The sequence below is a fragment of the Coregonus clupeaformis genome, unplaced genomic scaffold (assembly GCF_020615455.1).
Source record: "Coregonus clupeaformis isolate EN_2021a unplaced genomic scaffold, ASM2061545v1 scaf0614, whole genome shotgun sequence".
Taxonomy (NCBI): domain Eukaryota; kingdom Metazoa; phylum Chordata; class Actinopteri; order Salmoniformes; family Salmonidae; genus Coregonus; species Coregonus clupeaformis.
This window is the reverse complement of record NW_025534069.1, coordinates 220,001-237,500: the sequence shown is the minus strand read 5'-3', so window position 1 is coordinate 237,500 and position 17,500 is coordinate 220,001. Positions and strand designations below refer to the sequence as shown.

The following is a 17,500-nucleotide window of genomic DNA, read 5'->3' as shown; positions in this document are numbered from 1 at the left end:
CGATCCCGCAGGTGAAGAAGCCGGATGTGGAGGTCCTGGGCTGGCATGGTTACACATGGTCTGCGGTTGTGAGGCCGGTTGGACGTACAGGCAAATTCTCTAAAATGACAGAGGCGGCTTATGGTAGATAAATGAACATTCAATTCGCTGGCAACAGCTCTGGTGGACATTCCTGCAGTCAGCATGCCAACTGCACGCTCCTTCAAAACTTGAGACATCTGTGACATTGTGTTGTGTGACAAAACTGCACATTTGAGTGGCCTTTATTGTTCCCAGTACAAGGTGCACCTGTGTAATGATCTTGTTGTTTAATCAGCTTCTTGATATGCCACACCTGTCAGGTGGATGGATTGATCGACAAATGATCACTAACAGGGATATAAACATATTTGTGCACAACATTTGAGAGAAAGAAGCTTTTTGTGCGTATGGAACATTTTGGGGATATTTTATTTCAGCTCATGAAACATGAGACCAACACTTTACATGTTGCGTTTATATTTTTGTTCAGTATATATAGCAACATGTTGTATCGCTGTGTTCAGTATATATAGCAACATGTTGTATCGCTATGTTCAGTATATATAGCAACATGTTGTATCTCTGTGTTCAGTATATATAGCAACATGTTGTATCGCTGTGTTCAGTATATATAGCAACATGTTATATCGCTGTGTTCAGTATATATAGCAACATGTTGTATCGCTGTGTTCAGTATATATAGCAACATGTTGTATCGCTGTGTTCAGTATATATAGCAACATGTTGTATCGCTGTGTTCAGTATATATAGCAACATGTTGTATCGCTGTGTTCAGTATATATAGCAACATGTTGTATCGCTGTGTTCAGTATATATAGCAACATGTTGTATCTCTGTGTTCAGTATATATAGCAACATGTTGTATCGCTGTGTTCAGTATATATAGCAACATGTTGTATCGCTGTGTTCAGTATATATAGCAACATGTTGTATCGCTGTGTTCAGTATATATAGCAACATGTTGTATCGCTGTGTTCAGTATATATAGCAACATGTTGTATCGCTGTGTTCAGTATATATAGCAACATGTTGTATCGCTGTGTTCAGCATATATAGCAACATGTTGTATCGCTGTGTTCAGTATATATAGCAGCATGTTGTATCGCTGTGTTCAGTATATATAGCAACATGTTGTATCGCTGTGTTCAGCATATATAGCAACATGTTGTATCGCTGTGTTCAGTATATATAGCAACATGTTGTATCGCTGTGTTCAGTATATATAGCAACATGTTGTATCGCTGTGTTCAGTATATATAGCAACATGTTGTATCGCTGTGTTCAGTATATACAGCAACATGTTGTATCGCTGTGTTCAGTATATATAGCAACATGTTGTATCGCTGTGTTCAGTATATATAGCAGCATGTTGTATCGCTGTGTTCAGTATATATAGCAACATGTTGTATCGCTGTGTTCAGCATATATAGCAACATGTTGTATCGCTGTGTTCAGTATATATAGCAACATGTTGTATCGCTGTGTTCAGTATATACAGCAACATGTTGTATCGCTGTGTTCAGTATATATAGCAACATGTTGTATCTGTGTACTCACCAGAATGTAGATAACAACATAGAGGTAGTGTGTGAGCCAGAATCCCTGGAAGCTGATTCGACGGAAGTAGTGCGAGGCGAAGACGTACATAAACGCAAAAATGAAGAGAAGCAGGATGCCCGTCATTCCTGGAGTAACGTTAGAGGGAGAGAGACACACATGGAATTACTGAGCTGCTGTAATCTTTATGGAATTACATATAGACTGGATACAGCGCCTTCGGAAAGAATTCAGACCCCTTGACTTAGTCCACATTTTGTTACGTTACAGCCTTATTCTAAAATGGATTCAATTAATGTTTTTCCTCATCAATCTACACACAATACCCCATAATGACAAATGTTATTTGTGCAAATGTATTAAAAATTTAAAACTGAAATACCTATAGTATTCAGACCCTTTGCTATGAGACTCGGAATTGAGATCAGGTGCATGTTTTTCAGCGGCAGGGACTGTGAGACTAGTCAGGATCGAGGGAAAGATGAACGGAGCAAAGTACAGAGAGATCCTTGATGAAAACCTGCTCAGGACCTCAGACTGGGGCAAAGGTTCACCTTCCAACAGGACAACGACCCTAAGCACACAGCCAAGACAACGCAGGAGTGGCTTCGGGACAAGTCTCTGAATGTCCTTGAGTGGCCCAACCAGAGCCCGGACTTGAACCCGATCGAACATCTCAGGAGAGACCTGAAAATAGCTTTGCAGCGACGCTCCCCATCCAACCTGACAGAGCTTGAGAGGATCTGCAGAGAAGAATGGGAGAAACTCCCCAAATATAGCTGTGCCAAGCTTGTAGCGTCATACCCAAGAAGACTCAAGGCTGTAATCGCTGCCAAAGGTGCTTCAACAAAGTACTGAGTAAAGGGTCTGAATACTTATGTATTTCCGTTTTTTGGGTTGGTATACATTTCTAAAAACATTTGTTTTGCTTTGTCATTATGGGGTATTGTGTGTAGATTGATGAGGAAAAAAACAATTGAATCAATTTTTGAATAAGGCTTTAACGTTACAAAATGTGGAAAAAGTCAAGGGGTCTGAATACTTTCCCAATGCACTGTAGATCAAGTAGCTCTTTATCTTTCAGTGGGCAAAACTGGTTGAAATTACATAATTATGACATCATACTGTCTTGACCGTTGGGAATGGCTTGTATTCTGTCCTACCTGGAACAGTTTGAAAGAACCACCACGACCATTTCATCGGCATCTCAGACCTGGAAATGGTCAACACATAGTAAATAGTCAACACATAGTAAATGGTCAACACACAGTAAATGGTCAACACACAGTAAATGGTCAACACACAGTAAATATAGAGACATAGACAGTTACCAGGAGTATTGTATGGTGAAATAATGCTGATGTCATTACCCATTGTTGGCTATGACCCTTGGGAACAGACAGGCCAGGATGCTGAGGTCGCTGACTGAGAACACGTAGATGTTTACCACGTGACCGAGACAGTGGGTGACTGTAGGAGAGAGAGAGGAAGGGGGAAAACGGGTTGTCAGGAACAAACAACACAACATGCAAAAATCTCTGAAGCTGGAGACTCTTATCTCCCTCACTAACTTTAAGCGTCAGTTGTCAGAGCACCTTACCGATCACTGCACCTGTACACAGCCATTCTGAAATTAGCCCACCCAACTACCTCATCCCTATATTGTTATTTATTTTGCTCATTTGCACCCCAGTATCTCTATTTGCACATCATCTCTTTCACATCTATCATTCCAGTGTTAATACTAATTGTAATTATTTTGCACTATGGCCTATTTATTGCCTTAAGTCCATAACTTGCTACATTTGCACACACTGTATATATATTTTTCTGTTGTATTTTTGACTTTATGTTTTGTTTTACCCCATATGTAACTCTGTGTTGTTGTTTGTATCGCACTGCTTTGCTTTATCTTGGCCAGGTCGCAGTTGTAAATGAGAACTTGTTCTCAACTGGCTTACCTGGTTAAATAAAGTTGGAATAAAATAAAAAAATAATACATGTACTGGAAACACCTTGTGTGACTGTGTTAAAGTCCCACACGGTCATATGTAGAACTAGCATTGATAAATGTAGTACCAGTATGTGGTGTGAAATCTCTATTACAGTGAGTACCAGTATGTGGTGTGAAATCTCTATTACAGTGAGTACCAGTATGTGTGTTATCAGACCAGTCAAAACCCTCCTTTAGTTCTCATACTCTGAGAAGAGTGAAGATCCATCTGAAATGGCATAGTGCACTTCTTCTGACCTGTGAAGATGATGGCGGACATGACCATGAAGGGTTAGAGATAGGAGTTAGGGTTAGGGTTAAGGTTCGATTTGGTCAGTCTGACCTGTGACCTCTGACCTGTGAGTAAAATGGCGGACATGGCCATGAAGGTTTAGAGATAGGAGTTAGGGTTAGGGTTAAGTTTCGATTTGGTCAGTCTGACCTGTGACCTCTGACCTGTGAGTAAAATGGCGGACATGGCCATGAAGCGGTGGAAGTCTATGGCGGCGTCGAAGGGGATGTATCTGTTGAGGAAGGTCTCTCGTCCCAGGGTGATGAGGTTACGGCATACCGTCAGCAGCATGTAGGGGTACAGGAAGGAGATGGCCGCTGCCGAACCACGCGACACCGTGATACCCACCGCCGACGTCTCCGGCATGCCCGTAGAGTCTGCCTGCAAACCATAGTCTAAAAACACAGCTGGGGGTTTGTTTCTGTTAGTCCAGTGGCTTACTTCTATGGGCTGGTTTCCCAGACGCAGATTATGCCTTGTCCTTAACTACAAAGCACTTTCAATGGAGAATTCTCCATTGTGTATGTTTTTTAGTCCAGGATTAGGCTTAATCTGTGTCTGGGAAACCAGCCCCAGAGATCAGGCAGACAGAAGGTTCAAGCACACTCTTTATTTTCAGATGCCTTTTGTAGTGCAATGGAGTCTGCATTGCATGAGTAATCAACCAAATTATGAATATCCAATTAAAGGTGCACTATGCAGAAATCGCTCCGACATTTCCTGGTTGCTAAAATTCAAATAGTTTATACCTAATTTCAGTTTATGTGACAAAACAAGCAAGTATAGTGTAGAGAACCATTGTACCCTATTCTATTTTCAGCTGTTTGAAGCTGGTGTACAAAACCGAAATTAAAAGACGCAAAAACTAAACTTATGAACATGAAGCATAGAAATAGATCACATAGAACAGATCTACTGCTTCTTAGACTTGCTTTCAATGAGAATGACAGATCTATATATCACACATTTCTATGTGAATTTGGTCGAGTCGCCCCAAAAAAACGTACATATTGCAGCTTTAAGTGAATCAGTTGTGTCAACAAAACAGTCTCTTGTAACCGCCTTAAGCTTCCCGGTCGAAACAGTTCGCACATATATTATGACAACATTTTGTGATGTTGCTTTTCGTTTTGGTGTTCGCCCAAGGTTTTTTTTTCGGCTGTTCATGCACACAAATGTATTTATTGGGGCAAGTCGAAGTTCGGTAGCCGAACTTAGTCGGTGATTGGTAAACAGTGCAACTCCTAATAAGGGTGCGAACGTAAAGTGTTTGTTGTCAAACAACGAGAGAATATTATTTTTCATGCACATTTCTTCACTTGAGAAATACTGCACCGAAACATTTTAGCTAGATGTAAAATTGCACGACTAAGACCTCCTCAGCAAAAATGTCAAAATTAATGATAGATTTCTTGATTTATCTTCAATTAATTCTGACTATTTTGAGGAAGTGTTTCTGGATTTGTTGTTGGTACAGTGGCTTAAAAAAGGACAAACAACACTAATATGTCTCGTTTTTCAAGAAAAGGTCTTTAGGGAGTATGAGAGAACAGACGGTCGCTTCGCCGAGCCGAGTTCTGCTAGGAGCAAACCCAACCTATATATGCGGAAGCCTTTAGCTGATTGGGTTCAGGGTGCTGAAAACAAACAGTTGGCACAGTTTACTCCGAGCCTGGTCTCAAATCTATTTGTGCTGTCTTGCCAAGGATCATAGGAGTTGGCAAGACAGCCCAAACAGATCTGGGACCAGCCAGGCCTTGTCAAATTCAATCAATCAAATGTATTTTATAAAGCCCTTGTTACCAGCCCAAACAGATCTGGGACCAGCCAGGCCTTGTCAAATTCAATCAATCAAATGTATTTTATAAAGCCCTTTTTACCAGCCCAAACAGATCTGGGACCAGCCAGGCCTTGTCAAATTCAATCAATCAAATGTATTTTATAAAGCCCTTTTTACCAGCCCAAACAGATCTGGGACCAGCCAGGCCTTGTCAAATTCAATCAATCAAATGTATTTTATAAAGCCCTTTTTACCAGCCCAAACAGATCTGGGACCAGCCAGGCCTTGTCAAATTCAATCAATCAAATGTATTTTATAAAGCCCTTGTTACCAGCCCAAACAGATCTGGGACCAGCCAGGCCTTGTCAAATTCAATCAATCAAATGTATTTTATAAAGCCCTTTTTACCAGCCCAAACAGATCTGGGACCAGTTAACTCCCAAAACAGGAGAAGAGAAAAGAGGAAGACGTCGCGACTCACAGTAGCATCTCTCCAGAGCCACTCCGGCTGTGATGGCGTAGACGATGGTGAAACAGACAATGTGGCGACGGTAGTTCTCTACGAAGCGTTTGAAGTGCTGGATCTTCTGCTGGATGGCGTTCCTGGTGCAGCGCTCCTTCTTAGGCTTCACGTAGACCTTAGGACCCTGGAGGCCCGATCTGGGAGGAGGATGGAGGTCGTTAAGACTGAGATTAATATTAGGATTCAGATTCAGATTCAGATCGACTTTATTGTCCAAACATAATTTATTCAACTGAAACTGCAAAAAAGGAGGTTCAGGGCGGCATCATAATTAACTTCAATGGCATTTATTTATTGCTGAACGTGTTTCAGAGTGAGCCTTCATCACTATCGCAAACTTTTTTTTTAAACCTTTATTTTACCAGGAAGTCTTGGAGACAACAACATCTGACAACAAGGCAACAGTAAACATGTCGTTCCCCAAGAATGATGCAGCGCCCCCCCTTGGGCCAATCAGTGTAATTTTGTAAATGCCGGATCTTTATGGCAAGACGCATCATTCAGCCATGTTTCGTCAAAATCGCCCCAGTGCTGTCTGAGAGATCGTGTGTGATCTTGTTAGTCACTCTCGCTCTGATGTCATATGAACATGACATAATTCATGGCAAAACGTGTAGAATTGCAGGAAATTAGCTGTAAAACTGCAACAAAAAATAAGTTCTGTAAGTCAAAAGTATTTGTTTACCTTTTGTTAATAAAATACTTTTTCTGCTAACAGATCCCTCTGTACGTATTAAATTATAGTTGTTAATCCCGGTGCTGAGTTAATGTGAGTTAATGTGTTCATGTGGCTAATTGTATAGTTTGTGTTTGTAGATCGACTGAGGTATATTAAGCTACAGCAACCAATGTGATAAAGGCTGGGGTGATTTTTGCTGTTCTCCAAATAGAGAGAATATTCCCCCACTGTAAATACTAAGTACTATACTGCATGGTAAAACCACCATAATCCCTATATTTGAGGAGCTCAAACTCAAGTCGTGTGTTATCTGATAATGGAGGTAAACAGAGGCAAGTTGCATCACTGGGTGGACCACTCTAGATACCAGACATGCGGTCAACCACAAAGCAACCAAAGTCTCTTACACAACCTGAGATAACCATGGTAAACCCAAAAAATTACTGGTATCACTCACACTTCCCTGGAGTAGAACTATATTTTTTAAACCTTTATTATACCAGATTAGTCTCATTGTTAATCTCAATATCTTTATATAAGAAAGACCTGGCCAAAATAGCAGCACACAAAGTGTCAGACATTTACAACATTAAAACACTACAGTTTAAAAACATCAGTTTACACATTGAACAGGCACATTGGTTTTGGGAGGAGTGTTTCAACTAGGGGTCTAAACACTGACAGCCCACTAAATAATTTTCCACCATAGTTTTTACCCTAGCATTAAAATAATTTAAGGAGATGAGCTCCTGTGGTTTCATGTACTTTTGTAGCTCGTTCCAAGTAGTGGGGGCAGAGTCCTGGAATGCTTTTTTACCTAGACTTTACAGTTCTTTACAGTTACTTTAAACGTTACAATTATTTACAGCTACTTTAAACTGTGCAGTTCTTTACAGCTACTTTAAACTTTACAGTTCTTTACAGTTACTTTTAACTGTACCATTCTTTACAGTTACTTTAAACTGTACAGTTATTTACAGTTACTTTAAACGTTACAGTTCTTTACAGTTACTTTAAACGGTACAGTTATTTACAGTTACTTTAAACTTTACAGTTATGTACAGCTACTTTAAACTGTACAGTTATTTACAGTTACTTTAAACTGTACAGTTATTTACAGTTACTTTAAACTTTACAGTTATTTACAGTTACTTTAAACTGTACAGTTATTTACAGTTACTTTAAACGTTACAGTTCTTTACAGTTACTTTAAACTGTACAGTTATTTACAGTTACTTTAAACTTTACAGTTCTTTACAGTTACTTTAAACTGTACAGTTATTTACAGTTAATTTAAACTGTACAGTTATTTACAGTTACTTTAAACTTTACAGTTATTTACAGTTACTTTAAACTGTACAGTTATTTACAGTTACTTTAAACGTTACAGTTCTTTACAGTTACTTTAAACTGTACAGTTATTTACAGTTACTTTAAACTTTACAGTTCTTTACAGTTACTTTAAACTGTACAGTTATTTACAGTTAATTTAAACTGTACAGTTATTTACAGTTACTTTAAACTTTACAGTTATTTACAGTTAATTTAAACTTTACAGTTCTTTACAGTTACTTTAAACTGTGCAGTTCTTTACAGCTACTTTAAACTTTACAGTTCTTTACAGTTACTTTTAACTGTACCATTCTTTACAGTTACTTTAAACTGTACAGTTATTTACAGTTACTTTAAACGTTACAGTTCTTTACAGTTACTTTAAACGGTACAGTTATTTACAGTTACTTTAAACTTTACAGTTATGTACAGCTACTTTAAACTGTACAGTTATTTACAGTTACTTTAAACTGTACAGTTATTTACAGTTACTTTAAACTTTACAGTTATTTACAGTTACTTTAAACTGTACAGTTATTTACAGTTACTTTAAACGTTACAGTTCTTTACAGTTACTTTAAACTGTACAGTTATTTACAGTTACTTTAAACTTTACAGTTCTTTACAGTTACTTTAAACTGTACAGTTATTTACAGTTAATTTAAACTGTACAGTTATTTACAGTTACTTTAAACTTTACAGTTATTTACAGTTACTTTAAACTTTACAGTTATTTACAGTTACTTTAAACTTTACAGTTCTTTACAGTTACTTTAAACTTTACAGTTCTTTACAGTTACTTTAAACTTTAAGTTCTTTACAGTTACTTTAAATTTTACAGTTATTTACAGTTACTTTAAACTTTAAGTTCTTTACAGTTACTTTAAACTTTACAGTTGAAGCTGTAGCTCTGTACGGGCCGTAAGTGTCATCAAGGAGATACAGTCATGTGAGCGATGAGGCGATAATTGTCATTAGTTTGCTGGAAATGTAGGTACTCAGGTAAAATGGGACCTGTCTGGGAATGGCCTTATGAATAAAAACCAATGATTTATTCTCCGAAGAGCTAAGGAAGGCCAGCCCACTCTCAAATAGAGGGCATGAGTTCGTAAACAAACCTCAGCGCCCCATGGTACGCAGCGTCCAGCATACGTAATCACGCCACGGGGGCATACATGTAGAAGATATCACCATAATCAATTACAGGCAAGAAGGTAGTGGAAACAAGCCTCTTTCTCGCTTTAAAATAAAAACTAAGCTTTTTCACAAGCCCTATGTGGGTTTAAAAGTGAGACACTCATCTAACAAGAAACCCAGGTAATTGTAAGTTGATAGCTTTTCTATTTACTTGTCCTGCATAGTGACTATACACTGAGTGTACAAAACATTATGAACACCTGGTCTTTCCTTGACATAGACTGACCAGGTGAATCCAGGTGAAAGCTATGATCCCTTATTGATGTCACTTGTTAAATCCACTTCAAATCAGTGTAGATGAAGGGGAGGAGACAGGTTAAAGAAGGATTTTTAAGCCTTGAGACAATTGAGACATGGATTTCATATGTGTGCCATTCAGAGGGTGAATGGGCAAGACAAAATATTTAAGTGCCTTTGAACGGTATGATAGTAGTTGCCAGGCGCACTGGTTTGTGTCAAGAACTGCAACGCTGCTGGGTTTTTCACGATCAACAGTTTCCCGTGTGTATCAAGAATGTTCCACCAACCAAAGGACATCCAGCCAACTTGACGCAACTGTGGGAAGCATTGGCGTCAACATGGGCCGGCATCCCTGTGGAACGCTTTCGACACCTTGTAGAGTCCATGCCCCGACGAGGGCAAAAGGGAGGGGAGGGGGGAGGGGTGCAACTCAATATTAGGAGGGTGTTCATAAGGTTTTGTACACTCAGTGTATATGGAAGAACCTGAATTCTTAGATTTGGTGAAAAACATCAACTTTGTCTTATCAGCATTTAAAAGCTTACAGGTGCATATAACAATCTTTGCTTGCGTTCCAAATGGCACACTGTTCCCTATATAGTGCACTACTTTTGACCAGGGCTCTGTTAAAAAGTAGTGCACTATATAGGGTATAGGGTGCCATTTGGGATGCATTCATTATCACTACTGGTATTGACCAGCAATGACTTATTATCAGAAATAAGAAGTCATGAGGAAATCTTTATCTAAAACAACACAAATGTACCAAGAAGTCTGACATCAGTATGATGTCATTTCAACCAGCTTTGACCACTGAGTTGATTCTCAACTGCATGAGGTTGGATGTGCTCTCACGTTAAGGTGCAGCACAGAACAAAAACGTTAAGATGCAGCACAGAACAAAGACGTTAAGATGCAACACAGCACAAAGACGTTAAGATGCAGCACAGAACAAAGACGTTAAGATGCAACACAGCACAAAGACGTTAAGATGCAGCACAGAACAAAGACGTTAAGATGCAGCACAGAACAAAGACGTTAAGATGCAACACAGCACAAAGACGTTAAGATGCACCACAGAACAAAGACGTTAAGATGCAGCACAGAACGAAGACGTTAAGATGCAGCACAGAACAAAGACGTTAAGATGCACCACAGAACAAAGACGTTAAGATGCAGCACAGAACAAAGACGTTAAGATGCAGCACAGAACGAAGACGTTAAGATGCAGCACAGAACAAAGACGTTAAGATGCACCACAGAACAAAGACGTTAAGGTGCAGCACAGAACGAAGACGTTAAGATGCAGCACAGAACAAAGACGTTAAGATGCAGCACAGAACAAAGACGTTAAGATGCACCACAGAACAAAGACGTTAAGGTGCAGCACAGCACAAAGACGTTAAGGTGCAGCACAGCACAAAGACGTTAAGATGCACCACAGAACAAATACGTTAAGATGCACCACAGAACAAAGACGTTAAGATGCACCACAGAACAAATACGTTAAGATGCACCACAGAACAAAGACGTTAAGGTGCAGCACAGAACAAAGACGTTAAGATGCACCACAGAACAAAGACGTTAAGATGCAACACAGAACAAAGACGTTAAGATGCAACACAGCACAAAGACGTTAAGATGCAGCACAGAACGAAGACGTTAAGATGCACCACAGCACAAAGACGTTAAGATGCACCAAAGAACAAAGACGTTAAGATGCAACACAGCACAAAGACGTTAAGATGCACCACAGCACAAAGACGTTAAGATGCAACACAGCACAAAGACGTTAAGATGCAGCACAGAACAAAGACGTTAAGATGCACCACAGAACAAAGACGTTAAGATGCACCACAGCACAAAGACGTTAAGATGCACCACAACCATTAACGGCACGGACACTATAGCATGCTCTCAGACTAGTGAAATGAACCCTTCTCTGCTACTCTACCATGAGGATGTCAGAGGACAAAGACTAGAGCTAAAGTGTTGTCCTTGTGTTGGCTATTGTACACATTATATTACATTGTTCCTGTAATGAACTCTTGCCAGGTCATCTTCACAAAATAGGTTTTTGAAAACCCTACATTTTAATCCCAAAGTCTAAGTTACCTTTTCCCTTGTCGTCTACGAAGCTCCTGTCCGTCTTTCCCCGGGCTGCTGGAGAACGGTGTCTCCCCTTCTAAGGGTGAGCTAAGGAAGAGAGGACATGACCCTTTTAAATAAGGAGCATGAGGCTTGCAGAACAGTATTTAAAAACGAAATGGTTATCATATCTGCAGACAGGGGTGGAGTAATAGAGTCACAAAAATATAATAACAGGTTACTTGGAAAAAGTAATCATCATGTCATCAAATAAATCATCAGCATGTCCACGATCACACCCTGATAAGAGCCTGAAAATCAAAATGTTGGTCAAATGAGAAATAGTTGTTATCTTACCTGTTCCTCTCTCGGGTGATACCTCCCTGGTGTTATCTTACCTGATCCTCTCTCGGGTGATACCTCCCTGGTGTTATCTTACCTGTTCCTCTCTGGGGTGATACCTCCCTGGTGTTATCTTACCTGTTCCTTTCTCGGGTGATACCTCCCTGGTGTTATCTTACCTGTTCCTTTCTCGGGTGATACCTCCCTGGTGTTATCTTACCTGTTCCTCTCTGGGGTGATACCTCCCTGGTGTTATCTTACCTGTTCCTCTCTCGGGTGATACCTCCCTGGTGTTATCTTACCTGTTCCTTTCTCGGGTGATACCTCCCTGGTGTTATCTTACCTGATCCTCTCTGGGGTGATACCTCCCTGGTGTTATCTTACCTGTTCCTCTCTGGGGTGATACCTCCCTGGTGTTATCTTACCTGTTCCTTTCTCGGGTGATACCTCCCTGGTGTTATCTTACCTGATCCTCTCTGGGGTGATACCTCCCTGGTGTTATCTTACCTGTTCCTTTCTCGGGTGATACCTCCCTGGTGTTATCTTACCTGATCCTCTCTGGGGTGATACCTCCCTGGTGTTATCTTACCTGATCCTCTCTGGGGTGATACCTCCCTGGTGTTATCTTACCTGTTCCTCTTTGGGGTGATATCTCCCTGGTGTTATCTTACCTGATCCTTTCTGGGGTGATACCTCCCTGGTGTTATCTTACCTGTTCCTCTCTGGGGTGATACCTCCCTGGTGTTATCTTACCTGTTCCTTTCTCGGGTGATACCTCCCTGGTGTTATCTTACCTGATCCTCTCTGGGGTGATACCTCCCTGGTGTTATCTTACCTGTTCCTCTCTGGGGTGATACCTCCCTGGTGTTATCTTACCTGTTCCTTTCTCGGGTGATACCTCCCTGGTGTTATCTTACCTGATCCTCTCTGGGGTGATACCTCCCTGGTGTTATCTTACCTGATCCTCTCTGGGGTGATACCTCCCTGGTGTTATCTTACCTGTTCCTCTTTGGGGTGATATCTCCCTGGTGTTATCTTACCTGATCCTTTCTGGGGTGATACCTCCCTGGTGTTATCTTACCTGTTCCTCTCTGGGGTGATACCTCCCTGGTGTTATCTTACCTGTTCCTTTCTCGGGTGATACCTCCCTGGTGTTATCTTACCTGATCCTCTCTGGGGTGATACCTCCCTGGTGTTATCTTACCTGTCCCTCTCTCGGGTGAAACCTCCCTGGTGTTATCTTACCTGATCCTCTCTCGGGTGATCCCTCCCTGGTGTTATCTTACCTGATCCTCTCTCGGGTGATACCTCCCTGGTGTTATCTTACCTGATCCTCTCTGGGGTGATACCTCCCTGGTGTTATCTTACCTGTTCCTCTTTGGGGTGATATCTCCCTGGTGTTATCTTACCTGATCCTTTCTGGGGTGATACCTCCCTGGTGTTATCTTACCTGTTCCTCTCTGGGGTGATACCTCCCTGGTGTTATCTTACCTGTTCCTTTCTCGGGTGATACCTCCCTGGTGTTATCTTACCTGATCCTCTCTGGGGTGATACCTCCCTGGTGTTATCTTACCTGTTCCTCTCTCGGGTGAAACCTCCCTGGTGTTATCTTACCTGATCCTCTCTGGGGTGATACCTCCCTGGTGTTATCTTGCCTGTTCCTCTCTCGGGTGATACCTCCCTGGTGTTATCTTACCTGTTCTTCTCTGGTGTGATGAAAGACACGCGCTGGTGTCGACTCAGTCTGTTTCCCCCCTCCTTCTTCATCCCTAGATATACAGAGGAGTATGGGTGAGTGGTGAGACAAGGACAGAAGAGGTACTGTACGGCTCAGTTGGTAAGAGTGGATCTAGCAATGCCAAGGTTGTGGGTTCAATTCCCACAAGAATCACACATATAGATGAACGAATGCACACTCTGTCGTGTAAGTCTCTCTGGATCAAATCAAATCAAATCAAATCAAATTTTATTGGTCACATGCGCCGAATACAACAAGTGCAGACATTACAGTGAAATGCTTACTTACAGCCCTTAACCAACAGTGCGTTTATTTTAAACAAAAAAAGTAAGAATAAAACAACAACAACAAAAAAAAAAAAAAAAAAGTGTTGAGAAAAACAAAGAGCAGAAGTAAAATAAAGTGACAGTAGGGAGGCTATATATACAGGGGGGTAACGGTGCAGAGTCAATGTGCGGGGGCACCGGCTAGTTGAGGTAGTTGAGGTAATATGTACATGTGGGTAGAGTTAAAGTGACTATGCATAAATACTTAACAGAGTAGCAGCAGCGTAAAAAGGATGGGGTGGGGGGGCAGTGCAAATAGTCCGGGTAGCCATGATTAGCTGTTCAGGAGTCTTATGGCTTGTGGGTAGAAGCTGTTGAGAAGTCTTTTGGACCTAGACTTGGCACTCCGGTACCGCTTGCCGTGCGGTAGCAGAGAGAACAGTCTATGACTAGGGTGGCTGGAGTCTTTGACAATTTTGAGGGCCTTCCTCTGACACCGCCTGGTATAGAGGTCTTGGATGGCAGGGAGCTTTGCCCCAGTGATGTACTGGGCCGTACGCACTACCCTCTGTAGTGCCTTGCGGTCAGAGGCCAAGCAGTTGCCATACCAGGCGGTGATGCAACCAGTCAGGATGCTCTCGATGGTGCAGCTGTAGAATTTTTGAGGATCTGAGGACCCATGCCAAATCTTTTTAGTCTCCTGAGGGGGAATAGGCTTTGTCGTGCCCTCTTCGCGACTGTCTTGGTGTGCTTGGACCATGATAGTTCGTTGGTGATGTGGACACCAAGGAACTTGAAGCTCTCAACCTGTTCCACTACAGCCCCGTCGATGAGAATGGGGGCGTGCTCAGTCCTCTTTTTTTTCCTGTAGTCCACAATCATCTCCTTTGTCTTGGTCACGTTGAGGGAGAGGTTGTTGTCCTGGCACCACACGGCCAGATCTCTGACCTCCTCCCTATAGGCTGTCTCATCGTTGTCGGTGATCAGGCCTACCACTGTTGTGTCGTCGGCAAACTTAATGATGGTGTTGGAGTCGTGCCTGGCCATGCAGTCATGGGTGAACAGAGAGTACAGGAGGGGACTGAGCACGCACCCCTGAGGGGCCCCCGTGTTGAGGATCAGTGTGGCAGATGTGTTGTTACCACCCTTACCACCTGGGGGCGGCCCGTCAGGAAGTCCAGGATCCAGTTGCAGAGGGAGGTGTTTAGTCCCAGGATCCTTAGCTTAGTGATGAGCTTAGAGGGCACTATGGTGTTGAATGCTGAGCTGTAGTCAATGAATAGCATTCTCACGTAGGTGTTCCTCTTGTCCAGGTGGGAAAGGGCAGTGTGGAGTGCGATAGAGATTGCATCATCTGTGGATCTGTTGGGGGCGGTATGCAAATTGGAGTGGGTCTAGGGTTTCTGGGATTATGCTGTTGATGTGAGCCATGACCAGTCTTTCAAAGCACTTCATGGCTACAGACGTCAGTGCCACGGGTCGGTAGTCATTTAGGCAGGTTATCTTAGAGTTCTTGGGCACGGGGACTATGGTGGTCTGCTTGAAACATGTTGGTATTACAGACTCGGTCAGGGACATGTTGAAAATGTCAGTGAAGACACTTGCCAGTTGGTCAGCACATGCTCGGAGTACACGCCCTGGTAATCCGTCTGGCCCAGCGGCCTTGTGAATGTTGACTTGCTTAAAAGTCTTACTCACATCGGCTACGGAGAGCGTGATCACATAGTCGTCCGGAACAGCTGGTGCTCTCATGCATGCTTCAGTGTTGCTTGCCTCGAAGCGAGCATAGAAGTGGTTTAGCTCGTCTGGTAGGCTTGTGTCACTGGGCAGCTCGCGGCTGTGCTTCCCTTTGTAGTCTGTAATAGTTTTCAAGCCCTGCCACATCCGACGAGCGTCAGAGCCAGTGTAGTATGATTCAATCTTAGACCTGTATTGACTCTTTGCCTGTTTGATGGTTCGTCGGAGGTCATAGCGGGATTTCTTATAAGCTTCCGGGTTAGAGTCCCGTTCCTTGAAAGCGGCAGCTCTACCCTTTAGCTCAGTGCGGATGTTGCCTGTAATCCATGGCTTCTGGTTGGGGTATGTACGTACGGTCACTGTGGGGACGACATCATCGATGCACTTATTGATGAAGCCAGTGACTGATGTGGTGTACTCCTCAATGCTGTCTGAAGAATCCCGGAACATGTTCCAGTCTGTGCTAGCAAAACAGTCCTGTAGCTTGGCATCTGCGTCATCTGACCACTTTTTTATTAACCGAATCACTGGTGCTTCCTGCTTCAGTTTTTGCTTATAAGCAGGAATCAGGAGGATAGAGTTATGGTCAGATTTGCCAAATGGAGGGCGAGGGAGAGCTTTGTATGCGTCTCTGTGTGTGGAGTAAAGGTGGTCTAGAGTTTTTTTCCCTCTGGTTGCACATTTGACATGCTGGTAGAAATTAGGTAGAACGGATTTAAGTTTCCCTGCATTAAAGTCCCCGGCCACTAGGAGCGCTGCATCTGGATGAGCGTTTTCCTGTTGATTAATGGCCTTGTACAACTCATTCAGTGCAATCTTAATGCCAGCATTGGTTTGTGGTGGTAAATAGACAGCTATGAAAAATATAGCTGAAAACTCTCTTGGTAAATAGTGTGGTCTACAGCTTATCATAAGATACTCTACCTCAGGCGAGCAAAACCTCGAGACTTCCTTAGTATTTGATTTTGTACACCAGCTGTTGTTTACAAATATACAGAGACCGCCACCCTTTGTCTTACCGGAGCCAGCCGTTCTGTCCTGCCGATGTAGCGTGTAGCCTGCTAGCTGAATGGTATCATTGTTGTCGTTCAGCCACGACTCCGTGAAACATAAGATATTACAGTTTTTAATGTCCCGTTGGTAGGATAACCGTAATCTTAAATCGTCAATTTTATTCTCAAAAGATTGAACGTTGGCTAATAGTATTGATGGGAGAGGCAGTTTACTCGCTCGCCGTCGGATCCTTACAAGGCACCCCGACCTACGTCCCACGATATCTCCGTCTCTTCCTCAGGCGAATGACGGGGATCTGGGCCTTGCCGGGTGTCTGTAGAATATCCTTCGCGTCCGACTCGTTGAAGAAAAAGTCTTCGTCCAATGCGAGGTGAGTAATCGCTGTCCTGATATCCAGAAGCTCTTTTTGGTTATAAGAGACGATGGCATAAACATTATGTACAAAATAAATTACAAATAACGCGGAAAAACACACATAATAGTACAATTGGTTAGAGGGCTGTAAAACGGCAGCCATCTTCTCCGGCGCTGTTCAAGATTAAAGCCTCTGTTAAGTGGTATATCCTATATTATTGTATAGTCACCTTTAATGTTGAGCTGGGCGAACTTCAGCTCCTTCTCGTGGTCACGGAGCAGGAAGTGGAAGTCCTCCCAGGTGATCTGTTCCTTGTCGTTGAAGC

The 17,500-nt window shown here is 42.3% G+C and overlaps 1 protein-coding gene across 1 annotated transcript in view; it reads right to left on the bottom strand.

Annotated features, from left to right (window-relative positions):
- Positions 1–17,500, bottom strand: part of LOC121568188 (dual oxidase 2-like) — a 39,597-nt gene that overhangs the window by 5,688 nt on the left and 16,409 nt on the right. The window contains exons 17-24 of the mRNA XM_045216124.1: positions 17,405–17,500; positions 13,762–13,834; positions 11,751–11,795; positions 6,146–6,324; positions 4,049–4,279; positions 2,970–3,069; positions 2,763–2,812; positions 1,600–1,727 (exon numbers count right to left, since the gene is read on the bottom strand). The exon at positions 17,405–17,500 is cut by the window's right edge and continues 80 nt beyond it. Coding sequence (XP_045072059.1) covers positions 1,600–1,727; positions 2,763–2,812; positions 2,970–3,069; positions 4,049–4,279; positions 6,146–6,324; positions 11,751–11,795; positions 13,762–13,834; positions 17,405–17,500 — 902 coding nt within the window. The remainder of the gene's footprint in view (positions 1–1,599; positions 1,728–2,762; positions 2,813–2,969; positions 3,070–4,048; positions 4,280–6,145; positions 6,325–11,750; positions 11,796–13,761; positions 13,835–17,404) is intronic.